General features: G+C 40.7%; 1 protein-coding gene across 1 annotated transcript; it reads right to left on the bottom strand.

Moving 5' to 3' along the window:
- Positions 1-1,244: 1,244 nt before the first annotated feature.
- On the bottom strand, positions 1,245-1,736 carry FERD3L (Fer3 like bHLH transcription factor; the record flags this gene model as incomplete). Its single annotated transcript, XM_082845983.1, has 1 exon — positions 1,245-1,736. The coding sequence occupies one exon, from the start codon at positions 1,734-1,736 to the stop codon at positions 1,245-1,247; it is 492 nt and encodes a 163-aa protein (XP_082702109.1).
- Positions 1,737-16,428: the final 14,692 nt, after the last annotated feature.

The following is a 16,428-nucleotide window of genomic DNA, read 5'->3' as shown; positions in this document are numbered from 1 at the left end:
TGGGCATTATTCATTCCGCTTCCTCTCCTCACTTACCTACTCCTGTCTGAAGAACCCCAGTTCAGGTGTTGGCAGGTTGCCCAGAAGGAAGAACTGTGGAATGGCAGACCGTCCAAACTCGAGGGAGCCCCTCAGCATGGTCCTGCTTCAACCTCATCTCCATCGCACACATTTTGGCAAAGTGGAAGAACGCAACTCCTCCTCTGACGTTTTGTCTCTCCTGTCCCTAGATGCGAATAGAATAATAGCTATCTTTCCCTACCTTCAGCTAAAAATTTGAAAGTGCGCACTCAGGTGTCGCTGCCCCTGGGAGGACCCAGCCCTTTTCCCCCCCTGTAGGCGACAGGGGAAAGCACCCGCGGGCGGTAAAGGCTCGGGGCGCCCAAGACACCCTGTAAACCCAGGTGCACCTCCAGCTCGTGGGCCGGAGCAGTCACCTCTGGGTTCAAGCGTCCATAACAGGGTTGCTGTTTTGAGCCTAAGGGGAGGGAAAGGGAGGGGGAGGGAAGGAAGGGGGGGGGATAATGTTCCTTTTTAGAGGTTGCCCGTCCCTTCGACTCCCCTTCCTTTCTCATCTCCTTCATTCTGCCTGTCGACAAGCCTAAGAGGACCGGAGGAGAGATCCGGAGCCCCTTGGCCTCTCAGAAGACCCAGTACCGCACTCCTCGCGGGTTTCTGGTCCAAGGCCTCCCTAAGAGCACGGCCGGAGCGGAGTGCCTGCCTGGGATGGCTGAGCACCGATTCTTCAGGCTTAAAAAAAAAAAAAAAAAAAAAAAAAAAGTAGGAATGCCTCTTTTATATTTACATTAAAACACACACACACACACACACACACACACACACACAAACACACACGTAAGAAGGAGGGAGATATGGGACTCCATAGAAGCCCCCGAAGTCTTCCTTTTCGGAGAGGATTAAGGTCCCACCCGCCTGACAAAAGCTGCTTTGGGGCGTGGGCCTCGACTGCTCCCAACTCCTTCTTAACCAGTCCTAACGTGCCCCGCCCGCTCCTGCCCCACACTCCGCTGAGAGCGATCGCGTATATATTAACTCTACGGCTTCCACGCTTCTCGAGGGCTGTGGGAATTTTATAATCCAGAACCACGCTCCCGAAGGCCAGACGTTCTGTCTTGGAGCGTCCCTCCTGGCCTTTCAGCCACACCCACTGCCGGGTCCCGAAACACCCCAAACCCGCGCGCGCCCAGGCGAGGAGGGGGCAGACACTTTCATCCCACACTGGCTCAGCCGGTTTCCTTCTCGAAGCTCTCCAAGAGCTCGGTCATGAAGGAAATGTAGACGATGGCCAGGCGTAGGGTCTCGATCCGAGACAGCCTCTTCTCGTAAGCAAAAGTGGGTACCTTCCTCCGCAGCTGGTCGAAGGCCTCGTTGAGGTTGAACATCCGCTTCCTCTCTCGGATGTTGGCGGCTTGGCGCTGGGCGTACGTGATCACTCTTTTCCTCTTGGGGCGGCCCAGCAGGGAGGGGCCTCTCCCGTGCTCCTCTTCCTCCTCGTTTCCCCCCTCTTCTACTTCACCCTCCTCTTCTTCTGGATCGTCCTCAAAACGCGCCAGACTCCTGGGTCCTTCCTCTCGGAGCACAAGGTCCTGGTGGTCTCCATAGGGGACCCCGGGTGCGAAGTCGCAGAGAAGAGGGTGCCCCGGGGAGGCTAGGGACAGGTCTGCGACGAAGTCCAGCACGGTGGCGTCCACGCAGCTCTCGGGATAGGCTGCCATCGCGTCGGCTTGGCCCTGCGTCGCATCGGTTTCTCGAAGGGAGGGGCGAGGCTGGTGATGGGCTTCCTAATAGCCCTGAATCTGCTGGGTCACCATCACCGAAGGACCAGGGGACATTAATATTTATAACCAAGCTGATAACAGGATTAGTTGCACCGACAGGGAAGGCTCTGACAACGTCGCTCCTCTCGAAACTGATGGAAGAAGACAAGCTTGAGCACGCATGGAAGACTCAAAGGGACAGGCCTCCAATTCTGCGATCCTTTTTGCTGTGCCACCTGGGACAGTTCCTTCTTGGCAACAACTCCCAGCCCTTACCTGCTGTGCTTTTTGTGTCTCTCCACACCCCCGCAGCCAACTAATATTCTTCAGGCTCCTTATCTCACGTAGTTCTTTAATTTAGCTTTGGATTTTCAAAGCAAGGATGTTTTCCACCGCTCTGGCTTCTCCTTGGCTTCAGAGTAGGAGTTCTGAATCTTGCCACCCTAGGCTGCCAGTGGGTGTGAAACAACTGCATGTGCTTTTAATGATGTCCTGAAGAGGGGCCCTGTCTGCCAGGGGTCGAGGGGAGCTGTTTGTCTGGTATCCCAGTGCAGCGGCTACTGAAAGGCAAGATCTTCCATTAGCTTAAGTAAGCACGGTAGGGGGGCCGAGAGTGCATTCCCCAGAGTCGCTGTTGGAACCGGCTTTCTCTTTCCACTGGGTTGTAAACAGCTCTCCCTTCGCTTTACCAACCCTGACTTCTAAAATCTGTTTTGCTGTAATCAGTCTAACAATTGAGGTACTTGACTTTCCTTTCCTAACCCTATCTCCCACCCAGGTAAATGATTTTACTTAGAGGGCAAAAGTTATGACAATAAAACGAAAAAGGGAAGCTCAGAATATTTCCACCCAGTGTGCTTTACTGTATAATCCCAGCATGGGAGGCAAAGTAAACTCTCCCCCCCAAATAAAACAACTTCAGTCTCTTTTCAAAACTGCGATTCACCCTTTGATAAACCAATTGGTCGATCAGCTCACCCTCTGTTGAGAAGTCTTTCAAATTTTAAATTGCTGATCAGTATTCGTGAACAAAGAATAATCCTGACACTTCTATCTGGTTTGTTTCCCTCATTACCAGCCTACAGGATTTAAGAGTGGAAACTATACTGCATTTTATTTAAGAGAGATTTTGGTTATCTTTTTTTTTTGAGATGAAAAAAGACTTAAAATTTGGATAGCGAAAATAAAATTTTACTGATTTCATATTATATATATATATATCTAACAAAGAAGGGTTCGTTTTTCCTTCTTCCTTTTTTTTTTTTTTGCCAGTAGCTATATTTATTTAATTATTCTGTGTAGGGATTTTTAAGAAGACATGGTGGGGCAGAACAACATGGTAGAAAATCATTTTAAAGATGTGTTAAAAGAAATAGCCTAAAAAGATGAGTACAGAGATGCCTTGGTTCAAGGGAGAAATACCTAGGACATCAATTCCTATTAACAAGGTAAGTTGTGACTATGATGGTTAAGTTAGTACATTGGACAGCTCCCAGAAACCGCTTATTTCTAACAGGTAAGCACAATTCCTTTTCTTTTTCCTAGCCTTCCCGTGAGTACTCCCAGATACTAGTAAAGCAATATCATCTTGTAGTCTTCTTTTTGCTTTCTTCTTCTTCTTCTTCTTTTTTAACTCATTTGTGTCTAGGTTCTCCCTTGCTCTTTTGTCCTTTAATTAGTTTTCTTTTCTCTTGCTTGTGTTTACTCTTCACTCTCCAATTTGCATTGTGATAACTCAGGCAGAAAAGAAACAAAATTAATGTTCCTGAAAGACGTAATGAGAATGAGATCTTTGATTATGATTACCTATTTGGTTTTTACTAAACTTCTCTCAAAGAGAAGACTGAAAAATAAAAAAAGAATTGGAATTTCAACAGTGGCTAAGGAAAAAGTAAGTGGGAGGATTAATTTTTGTTTTGACAAGCAGTAACATTCTTTCTAACTCTTGTTTAACTTAATGCATTAAGCGTTTGGATAAATTTTATAGTTGATTTGCAGTTGTTGAATGTTTCTCATGACTTATTTTTTCCTTTTAAATGCATACATAAGCGGAATAAATACCTCACCTAGTGAGAATCTAGTTCTACATCAAACATACATTAGGACATTTAATGAAGGGAAATATGGTAGAAATTTAAATTTAATAAAATAAATGTCAGAAGCTATCATGAGACTCTAAGAGACACTTTTCTTGGACTAAAATTCTTTATGATTTTATCTAAGGGAATGAATTTTTCAACAATCACATCACAAAAGAAACTGTAGAAAAATTAAAGGAACCAATACACAGGATTGGGTTGAAACTGGGTTGAGATTCTCTATTAAAATATTAGAGAATTTATTAAAATGTTTAATAGGCATGCATATAGCAACTATTTAAAAATACTTTCTCTTCAATTTTATCACAAAATCCCAAGATAAACATTTCTGTTTGTACCACAATAATTTGTTTATCTTACAAGGTTCTAATCATGGTGACATAATCAGAGAAAAATGTTAAAATCTAAGTTATCATGATTGAATCTACTTTTTGTTTATAAGTATAATTAATTATAGAACAGAAATAAGTGAAATTGCTTTCTCTGCTTATTTTGAAACATCCATATTATTAAAAAAAAAAGGTTTTTGTGGATATTTGTTTCCACAGCAAATATAAATAGTAAATGCAGTAAACTTGTAAAGTACGATATGGTTTAAAACAGTTCATTTCACTGGAAGGAACTATTATTTTCATTTCTAGATTTGAAAGAAGAGAGAAACATTTTTTAAAAACCCAACTGAGGATTAAAGGACATTAAATTCAAACTTGATTCTTTGGGGTTCCAGGCCTATAGATGTTTTATAATTATTCAGTGACCTACATGGAGGCTTTTGGAAAGAGTTTGATAAGCCCTCAACAAATTTTGATCAAGATGTTTCAGGAAATGATTACGAAATGACAGTTTTGCTTAGTTTATTACCTGCTTTATCTCTGTTGGCCATCCCAGTTAAACATTAAATATTTTGTGTATACACATGGTCCCTGATTTACCGTGGTTCGACTTCAATGATTTTTTTGACTACTATGGTGCAAAAGCAATACACATTCAGTAGGAACTGTACTTCAAATTTTGAATTTTGATCCTTTCTCTGGCTAGTGATACGCTGTATGATATGGCTCTTGCAATGCTGGGCAGTGGATGCAAGCCACAGCTCCAAGTCAGCCATGCTATGGCAAGGGTATACAACCCATACACTTAAAACCACTCTGTACTCATACAGCCATTCTGTTTTTCACTTTCAGTACAGTATTCAATAAATTACATGATATTCAATACTTTATTATAAAGTGAGCTTCGTGTTAGATGATTTTGCTCAACTGTAGGCTAATGTGAGTATTCTGAGCATGTTTAAGGTAGGCTAGGCTAAACTATGATGTTCAGTAGGTTAGGTGTATTGAACACACTTTGACTTTCAATATTTTCAATTTATGATGGCTTTATCTGGATGTAAGCCCATCATAAGTTGAACAAGAGCTGTACGATTATCTTGTATTCAGAATCAAAGCAGAAAAAAATAAATGACCAGGAATAACCTGAGCAGTAACTGCTAAGGGGGCTGGAGCATGGGATTAAGAGTGATAAGGAGAGAAAAGTAGATAAAAAAGTATCCAGCGAGTAAAGCAAATACCTAACTCTCCCAAATTTATTAAAACTCTTCCCTTCCTTCCCTTCTTCGTGCCCCTTCTCTTATTCTTACAGATCATTAAGCAATTTTCAGGAAAATGATAAAATAAAACAAAGGTAAATGGTTGTCATGATTGCAGGGAGAAAAGTCTAAGAAACACTTCCTTAGCTGACATAGAGACAGGGGCCTGCATTCTCTTCTTAATCCATTTCAAATTATGCATGGTTTATGGCCTTGGCTGATTTTAGAGTTAGGAGAATGTATATGCATTTCTTTTATTTTTCTATTTTAGGTAAACTATTTTTTTAAGTTTAATACATATACTTAAAAATTCACCAGTCATATATGTGCAGCTTAATGAATTTTCATAAAGTAAGCATACTCATGAAACCTCTGCCCAAACTGAGGAGTAGAATGAACCACTGAAGTTAGAGATTATGTAAAAACAGGTAAATATTAAGTATATGGCTTGAGACTATTTCAACCTCTCCCACAACATCGTACCTATATCGTGTCACAGAACACTCTCCAAAGTATTATTCTTGACTTCCAAGATTAATTTTGCCAATTTTTGAGCATTATATAAAAACAAACTATGTGTACTCTTTCATGTCTTTCATTCAACATTTTAAAATGGGCTTCATGTATATTATTCTCATTGGTGAATAGTATTTCATTGTGTGAATATATCTTCTACTGTCTATGGGCATTTGGGTAGTTTCCAGTTTTTATCTATTACAAATAGCAGTGCTATGGTTATTTCTGTACATAACTTAGGTGAGAACATTTAGGCATTCCTGTTTTTGTATACACCTAAAGTAGGTTATGCATATGTTCAGCTTTAGTAGTTATTGATAAATTATTTTCCAAAATGGTTGTAACAATTTATACTGTCACCAGTGATGTACTAGAATTCTAGTTTCTTCACATCCTTGTCAACAGCTGGCATTTTCAAGCTTTTCTGAAGATGTGCATGTGTATCACATTGTGGGTTTGACTTGTATTTCCCTCATGACAAATGAAATTGAAAAACATTTCTTATTGGCTAATTGGGTACTGGCTCCTTAGTAAAGTGTCTGCTCAACTGTTTTGCTAATTTTTATAATTATTTATTTATCTATTCAGCTATGACTCCTATGTCATATATATGTATTACAAATATATTCTCCCTACTCTGTGGTCTTTTTTTTCACTCTTAATGATTGTCTTTTGATGAAAATAAATTTTTATTTATTTTTATTAAGACAAATTTTTTAGAGCAAAGTCCATAGTTCTATCTTAGGATTCACTTTTGATGCTGTACATTTTATGGGTTTGGATAAATGTATAATAACATATATCAAACATTATAACACAGAGTATTTTCACTGCCCTAGAAATTCTCTGTGTTCTGCCCATTTATCCCCCATTACCCCCCAGCAATCACTGATCTTTTTATTATCTCCATAGTTTTGTCTTTTCCAGAATGCTATATAGTTGGCATCACACAGTATATAGCTATTTCATATTGGCTTCTTTCACGTCGTAATATATATTTGTTTTCTCCATGTCTTTCATGGCTTTATAGCTCATTTCTTTTTTGCACTGAGTAATATTCCCTTGTTTGGGTATTTATTTATCCATTAACCTACTAAAGGACATCTTGACTGCCTCCAAGTCTTGGCAATTATGAATATAGCTGCTACAAACATGCATGTGCAGGTTTTTGTGTGGAGCTAAGTTTTCAGCTTCTTTGGATAAATGACAAGGAGCATGACTATTGGACTGTATGCTAAAAGTATATTTAGTTTTATAAGAAACTACTAAACTGTCTTCCTAAGTGGCTGTACCATTTTGCATTCCCAAAAACAATGAATGAAAGTCCCTGTTGCTCCATATCCTCACCAGCATTTGGTGTTGTCAGTATTCTGGATTTTGGTCGGAAGTTTTTAGCTTGAATAGAGTCCAAATTATCATTTTTTTTCCTTCATAGTACTCTTTATGTCATGTTTAAGAAATCTTAACCTATTCCAAAGTGATGAAGACATTCTTTTTTGTTTTCATCTAAAAGCTTTTTTTTTTTCCTCTCACATTTAGAACTCTAATCAACCTAGAAGTGATTTTTCTATGGTATGAGTAACAGAGGTGGTGGCCAAGATTTATTTGGTTTTCAATTGGATATCCAATTAACACAGCAACATTATTGGAAAGCCCATCCTTTCCACATTAAACTTATTCATTATATGAAAATATTTCCAAATAAAATGAGCGCCTTTTCTGTCTTTAGAAGCTCTAGGAAAAAATTCAAGAAATGTAAAAGAAAATCAATTCTATGATTTGAATACATTTAGAGTTAAGAAATTCTTACTTACATTCAAATTAACACCTTTAACTAACATTCTAATTAAAATCCTGAGTTCAAATGAAAGCAAGGGCTCCCCAGAATGCCATAGTTCAGAAATTGGCAAACTTTCTTGTTAATGGAAAAAATAATAAACAATTTAGGCTTTTTATAGGTCATACAGTCTCTGCTGAACTAGTCAACTTTGCCTTTCTAGTATAAAAGTAGTCATAGACAATACGCAAATGAATAAGAATGGTTGTGTTCTCTAAAACTTTGTTTACAATATTTGGCAGTGGGCTGGATTTAGCCCTTGGACTTTAGTTTGCCGATCCTCACTCTGGTTAATGAGCCTATCTCCACATTCCCTGTGACTCCTAATATGGAGACTTGCTAAGATAAGGCACTCAGAAATACAAGTGAATATAAAATTGGTGAGCATATATCTTGTTTATGTGTGTATATGTGTGTGTCAGGGAGTGTAAAAATGCTCCTGAAGCAATTGAATCTGTAACTAGTGTCTTTGAAATTATACTGAGGTGCTATAGAGTAACAAGAAGAGGCTGGATGGGAAGCATACATACCAGGTTAAAGTTACCACTGCAGAGATTAAAGACTTATCTCTAGTCACTGAAAACAAATGCTCTGCTGATGATCTGCTCTTGAAAATATTAGTATTGCTAGGCCGTGGGTGAAATACATTTAACTAGGAATAAGTAAGGAAGAGATAAAGTTCCTGGACAGAGCAGGCTTCTACTTTGTGAATCGCTTCTCATTGTCAAAATTCATTCATTCAATGAAGAGGGCAGCTGTTTCAAGAGGCTTAACCTTTCCATCCTTATTTCCACCTACATACCCTCTTTTTGCCAGAGATAACTTGTGGCAGAAATTGCTCATTGTTCTCCAGTATCTACTTAAGCATTTTCCTTTTAGTAATAGACCCACCCACACATATTTTAGCTGAGCCCCACTAAAATTATGCCAATGGGTTAAATCAGAAGCGATATATGCAAGTTCAAGTTGGTCTCTTGAAACCTTTGCATTCTACTTTGTCCTTTGCCTTCTTTCCACAGCCTAGAATGTGGGTGCTTTGGTGGTGAGCTAGCATTGACCATATAGACAAGGACATCACCCTATGGCAGGGGTTGGAAAAGTTTTTCTGCAGAAGGCCAGATAGTACATATTTTAGGTTTTGCTGATCTCTGTCACAACTACTCAACTCTACCATTATAGTGTGAAAACAACCATAGATAATACACAAATGAATAGGTGCAGCTGAATTTCAGCAGAATTTTATTTACAAAAGTAGATGCCAGGCAGAATTTGATTCTCAGGCTGTAGTTCGCTGACTCCTGCCCTAGAGGATGGCAAAGCAACAGGAAACTGGGACTTGAAATGATTCAATGAAGCAGAGCTGAACCTCTCAAATACAGATTAACATGTGAGAAAAAAATATATTTTCAGTGTATCTCAGATCTCTTTTTTATAGTGGTGTTTTCTGCTGGCACCTAAAAAACTAGACCATGATTTGAAAGATTAGACAGATATGTTACTTTATATCTATTTTTAAAGTATCATACAGAAAAACTGCTTAAAATTGGTTATTAGTTTTTTTTGCCCCAGGTTTTCCCTCTTCATAGGAAATAATTCCATTTCAGTTAGCCATTGGAATAAATGTATTTTCCAGATTTTTGAATATATTAGTTCTTAAATTAGTTGTCATTTGAACGCTTTCCAAATTCTTCACTTCTTTTTGAAAAACGTGGAAAATTAGAGAGGTGTGAAGGCAAAAATATCCCTCAGGATGTTATAAAATACTACCCCTAAATAACTTCCTTTTTTTCCTCATTTCCTATACTATATTTTTGCATGTCATTTATTTATTTATTTTTTTGCGGTACGCGGGCCTCTCACTGTTGTGGCCTCTCCCGTTGCGGAGCTCAGGCTCCGGACGCGCAGGCTCAGCGGCCACGGCTCACAGGCCTAGCCGCTCCGCGGCATGTGGGATCCTCCCGGACCGGGGCACGAACCCGTGTCCCCTGCATCGGCAGGCGGACTCTCAACCACTGCGCCACCAGGGAAGCCCTGCATGTCATTTTAATAGTAACTTTCCTTTGTAATAAATGTTAGGAGTTTGACACTCATCCTTAAGTCCATAAGTTCTCTGTATATTTGGAGATTAATACTATATGTGTAGTTTTGCAATTTAGTAATTTTTCAGTTTTTGCCATTATACTATTCATTTATGATATGGGGAAAATATTAGTATTTATTAGTATTAAATTGAAACATATGTAACTGCCAAAAATCAAACAATATTCTAACCTAAAAAAGTGAGCAATTTAAGTTGGTTCCATGTAATATATTCAGACTCCTACTTAATAAGAAAATGAAATTAAATATATTAATATAATGAATGTACTAATCACATCAATACAAATTATAATCTGTTATTCTATTGCATACTAAACTTTATTGCACACCAAATTAATTAAATTAATTAATTAATTTATTTGGCCATGCTGGGTCTTTATTGCTTCACGCCGGCTGCAACTAGAGGTTGCAGCGAGTGAGGGCTACTCTCTGTTGCGGTGCGCGGGCTTGTCATTGTGGTGGCTTGTCTTGTTGTGGAGCAGGGGCTCTAGGCATGAGGGCTTCAGTAGTGGCAGCACGCGGGCTCAGTAGTTGTGGCACGCGAGCCCCATAGTACGTGGGCCTAAGTAGTTGTGGACTAGGGGCTTAGTTGCCCTGTGGCATGTGGGATCTTCCTGGGCCAGGGATCAAACCCATGTCCCCTGCACTGGCAGGTGGATTCTTAACCACTGGACCACCAGGGAAGTCCCAACTGCACACTAAATTTATATATAATGTTTTTCAACAAATTCTTATTGAATGCCTATGATGTGCCTGATCCTTGCAGCACTAATCTAAGGGTTTGGAATACATCAGAGAACAAGATAGGAAACACAAAAAATTCTTTATTGTGTTGAGGGTAGTAAGTGCTATGGAAACAAACTGCTTAGTGTAAGTGGAATCATGAGTGCTGAAAGTTGGGGACAGATTGCTCTTTTGAACACGGTTATCATGTAAAAGTCTGATTGGAAGGTGATATTTGAATAAATACTTGAAGGTACTAGGGAGCTAGTTAAGTGCACGTCAAGTGAGAGAACTGACATTTCAGAGAAGATAGGCTAGAAGAATGCCTGGGATAGTGGAGGAACATCACAGAGGCCGTTAGCCAGAATTGAGGGAAGGAAGAAAATTAGGAGATGAGGTCAGTGTGGTAGTATGAGGCAGGGTTTAAGGACCCTTGGCTTCTACTATTTAAGGACCTTGGTTTCTACTTTGAGTAAGATGGGTATCCGTTGGAGCCTTTCGAAGATTTACTTACTGTTTAAAAGAATCCCTTTGGATAATGTGTTGAGGATAAATTCTACAGGGAACAAGAGGGAGATAGGGAGACCTGACCAGAGATTCTTACAGTAGCCCAGGTTACTAGTGGTCTCTGTAATGTGCAGTGGTTATATTCAGGATATATGCTGAAGAAAATTCAACAAGATTTGCTGATGAATTGTTCATGGAGTATGAAGGAAAGAAGAGAGTCCAGGGTGATCCCAAGGTTTTAGCCTGAGCAATTGGAAAGTGTTGTGACAACTGAAATGAGAAAGACTCCAGCAAGAGCAGATCTGGGGGAGGGTGAAGATCAGGAAATCAGCTTTGAACATCTTAAATTTAATGTATTTATTAGACAGTCAAGTGGAGACACTGAGTAAGTTTCTACCTCTCTCAGGGTAAAAGTCATCACTGTGTCTTAAAAGGCACTATTTTACATGATACACTATTGTCTCACCCCAACACCTGTGAGAACTTGTCTCTTGTTATTTTCCCTCCTCCCTCACACCGCGTTAGCTATGCTGGTCTCTTTGCTGCTCCTCAAACATGCAGGCACATTATCTGCCTCAGTGCCTTTCTATTTCTGTTGCCTCTGACTGCAATGCTCTCTCAGACATCCACATAGCTCACCCCATCTCTTCCTTCTGGTCCTTGGATAATGCCAGCTTATCAGAGAAGCACTCCCTGATCACCCTGTATAAACTAGTACTCCCCCTCCTCTGCCTTGCACTCCCTAACCTTCTCACCTTGCTTTATCTTTCTCCATTGCACACAAAGTAACTGACACAGTATATACCTACTTTTTCACTTGTTTTACTTTCAGTTTCCCTCATTAGAACATGAACTCCAAGTGGTAACCATGGCAATTAACTGCTTGGATTTCTCTTTTAACTGTAGGGATTGTAATTAGTCAATATTATCCAAAAGCAATGCCTTCGGCCACGGCAGCATTCAAGGTGAGGCCATACTCTTTCTGGCCAGCCTCAGCACATAAGACATACTAGGGCCTGGACATTTCTGCCCAGTGGGGGACTTCTTCAATAGAGAATATTTGCTCCAGAACTCCCAACTGTGTTTGCTGAGCTTTTGTCAGCTCCACATCATAGTTTGAGGTTCTTCTTGTGCAGTCCTCATTCCTCTTATCTTTTTTTTCCATAGCTGTTAGATCAGTATTATGGTCTCAAGCTTTTCTCAGCATAATTCTGTTTTTCCCGCTTAATCTTTCCCAGGAGTTACCACCCTCCTCCCCCAAAACCCAACCACCACCACCACCACTACTACCCTGTTGCACTTCAAACTCAATCTCAGTATCTCTTTTCTAGAGGATCTAAACTGACGGTTGCTACTAAGAGTGTTCTGAACAAGTGGTAAGTGGGATTGGAATTTGGGGAGTGCACCACTTGCCATCCTGAGTGGTATGTGAGACACAGTTCCTGTACAAAGTGGTGGTCCATTTGCTAAAACTTTCAGTGGTAGAGACTAGGAAGGATATTCTAGTGGAAGGGATTACCCTGGGTAGTGTAATGATGCAGACTTTTGAAAAGTATGAAGGATGCAATGCATCGAAAGACAATGAAATTGACTGGCTGTTAATAAGTTGCAATGATATCGTAGTGAAAAAAGGATAATAAAAATTTCAATCAGTTTACAGATGACTTAAAATGAAGTGGGAAGGCAAGAAGTTCTTATCTCCATCAGTGGGAGAGCAGAAAAATTTGGAAACCAAATTTAGGACTCAATTCTTAGAGTTGTTGAGCTTCAAAGACAGCAAAGGTCTTGCTGAACTACAAGCTTTGGTGCCATGTGGACCTTTGGAGTGCTCAGGGATCAGCAGATATGAAGCACAGTCACTGTCCTCTGATGAGCAGGAGGAAAATATATGGAACTCAGGTGATACACTTCAGTAACTCTTAGCAATCCCTTATCTAATTTTGAGTGAGGAGGAGATTACCAGACTCAGACACCTGGAAAGAGAGTCTGAGTTACATCATTAGATAAGCCTCTAATACTAGCAGAGATGGTAGCTGAGGGTGGGAGGAATTTAGAATGGAGAGTGGAAGAGGAAGAAAAGGAGTACCCATTGCAACCACAAGAACTGCAGTGATGGGGTTATAGTTGGTTCTATTAATCTCTCTCTTCCAAATTTCTGCTCAAAAAGAGTTCAACTGACACCCTGGAGGAGCCACCACTCAGCACACGTATGGAGAGGTGAATCCATGCGGCACAGAGTGAACTGTGGTATCCATGGAGACGCAGTGCTCAGATTTCCCTTCTAGAAAGGACATATTCAACTCTGAGGAGTGCAGTTAGCTGACAGTCTCCCATCGCACTGTAACTCCCCACTCTATGGACTGAGACACTGTCACATCTGCATCACAGTCTAATGTTCCCTCTACTCAGTTCTGCTTCCTCACCTCTTTCCTTTCATGAGTGCCTATCTCTGCCACAGTCTGAAAGCTTTCTTGCCAGTTCTGCTTCCTCTCTCTTTATATTAATATTTCACAGGCAATACACCACCCACCCCCTACCCTCACACACACACACACACACACACACACACACACAGACACACACACATTAGCCTTTTCATTCTTAATTGGGCCTCAGCATCTGCTCCTGAAGGATCCAAACTGACTTATTCCATGAGGACAGGATTTTATCTTTTTGATTCTTAGCTGAATCCCCAGGGCCTTGACTAGTATCTTCAAGTTGTAGGCATTAAATAAGCAGGATTTTGAAAGTTGTAATCTGAATTACACATGATAATTATCTCCCTTTTCATTAGACTGTAGGCTTCTTCAAGACCAGAATAATAATAATAATAATAAATGTTGTTGAATACTTACTATGTGTGAAGTGCTATGCATGAATTATTTCATTTAATACCACAACCTTATGCAGAAGATTCTCTCAATTTTCCATTTTCTAAATGAGTCTTAAAATGGTTGTGATCACAAATGTGTGAATGCCCACATCAAGATCAAACACAGGTCAGAGCCCAGGGGTTTGATTATCAAGTCACAGTATTTCCCACTAACTCACGTTGCAACCTTTCTGATATCAGCACATAGCAGAGTCTAACTTAATATTTCCTCAACAATTTTCAGAGTCTTTCTATGAAATGTACACCTTCAATTTTATTTGCATTTTGTTTGGAAGCTTTTTGTCACCTTTTTCTTCAATGAAGAATAGTGTATTGAGCTCACTAGATATTTTCATTAAACAACTTTCTTAAAGTAAGGATACCAAGGGTATCATTTAGATTTATTTCTGTCCTATATTATCTCTTCTAAATTTAAGTGATTTACTTAAGCTTAAAAATGCTGGCTGTATCAGAACTAACAACTTTGAAGTGAAAGGCTCCCTAACCATTTTCCTGCTTCTTGACTCACCAATCTTCCTCGGGCAGGGTTTTCTGGTTATCCTACCACTGTCTTTAGCCTTTTTGTGGCTGCTTATGGCTATCATTTGAGGATTATGGACTCTCCATACTGGTTAGTATCATGAATGGAGAAAACCATCATCTTGGTGGAAGCCATTACTGTCATTATCTCTGTGGGTCCTGAAAGATGATGACCCTGCAGAGCATTCTCACAAGTGTCACTCTATGCCACGAGAAAATTCTAATTTTCAAACACGTGTCCCCTCACCCCATCTAAGTGGCAATTATGTCACATCAGTCATCGTATTTGGCAAAGTGGTTTGTTACACACTTTTGTTACTCTCTTCTTAGACCTCTTTCACTATATTTCCTCAGGATATCACATAGTTCTCAGATCCAAATTTGAGCCTCTCCTGCTTCCGTCCTTTAGAGCCACATCGGCTCACCCACACTAATTAACTTAAAGGATGTTTAAAACTAAGTTGCCACACCCACCAGTGGCCACATCAATAGAACTATTTTCAAGTCTGCTTACATCTTCTCCCACAAACGTATGCAGTCTCATTTTATTTCTCTATCTCTCCAGGCTTCAAAATGTAGTCTCTGTTATTCCTACCTGGATTTATGATGATGTTCTGTGGATATGATCTGTTACTCCTCTCCATGGTCCTTTGAAGTGGCTCTTGGGACCATTACCTCCATATTGGTTATCTTCAGTCAGAATCCACTAGGAAGAACATGATAAATTTCTTTCAGTTCATTACAAGGTGGAGTTACAATATGGTAGACACATTGAAGATAGCAGAAATGATTAGATACTATACTTAGTTTTAAGATTCTGGAGAAGAATGGTCAAATGGTTTTTTAGTTTCTGTCTTTATTATTCTGAATTTATCATTAAATTAAATTTATTGTGAATTTATTTGTACTTTATAGGTAAAACAAGACTTGCAAGATTTGTTTTGTCCTAACACTAGCTCACAGTCTGGTGACTCTGACCTTGTTTGTATATCAGGTTTGGACTTGGCATGCTATGGAAACGAAAAACTGTGTAGGGAAAGTGAGCTGGCTCAGTGCTGCCCTTGTTATTAATAAAGTAAACCACATTGAAAGCAATACCATAATGTTGTTCGCCATTGTCAATTTGCTTTCTCTCATCTTAGAATAAACATCCCGAACACATACAGTATTAGAATAGAGTGGGCCTCTGGTGCCTTAGACTCTTCTGGAGTTCCACACTGGGCCTTTTTTCTCACTCATATTGCTCCCTTTCATTAGGATATGCACTGAATCCTAACTGGTACTATAATATGAAGCTTAAAAAGGGTCACCTGGAGGTTACAGCCCAGCTGCTGCTTGTGCGCCGGAAGCACGTTCTGTGCGCCTGCGCATGCTGTCTTCCTCGCGCTTGTCTTGGTCCGAGATGAGAGCCCTGCGTGCGCAGGCACGCACCCACGGGAAGAACGGAAGAGCGCCTTGTCCACCAGGAGTGCGCTGCTCCGGCGGAACAGGTAGGCCAGGTCGCTGCAGGTGCGGGCGGGAGCCGGGCAGGACGCCGACCCACCGGGCCCGGTACAGGCTGACCAGGATGGGCCTCGAGTGGCCGTCTCGGGATTGAGGAGTTTCAAAACGGGGGCGCCTGGCGTCCCTCGTCACCGGGCTGGCTCAGGGCGCTGAGTGGCTGACTCACCCCCGCCCCCCCCCACACACACACCGGTTAGTCCTTTGGTTTTGGCCGCAGTTTTTGGAGTGGCTTTGGGGGGCGGCGTCACCGGGGTTGAGGTGGGTTTTAGGACTTCTGGGTACGGCCGAGGCCTTCTGTTAGCCCGGCCTGCTGGTTGGGCGGTGGGACTGACAATATATCGGTGTCAACCGTGCACATGCCGGGT

The sequence above is a fragment of the Leucopleurus acutus genome (assembly GCF_964270905.1).
Source record: "Leucopleurus acutus genome assembly, chromosome: 9".
Taxonomy (NCBI): domain Eukaryota; kingdom Metazoa; phylum Chordata; class Mammalia; order Artiodactyla; family Delphinidae; genus Leucopleurus; species Leucopleurus acutus.
The sequence above is the reverse complement of the archived record's forward strand: the minus strand, read 5'-3'. Positions and strand labels throughout refer to the sequence as shown.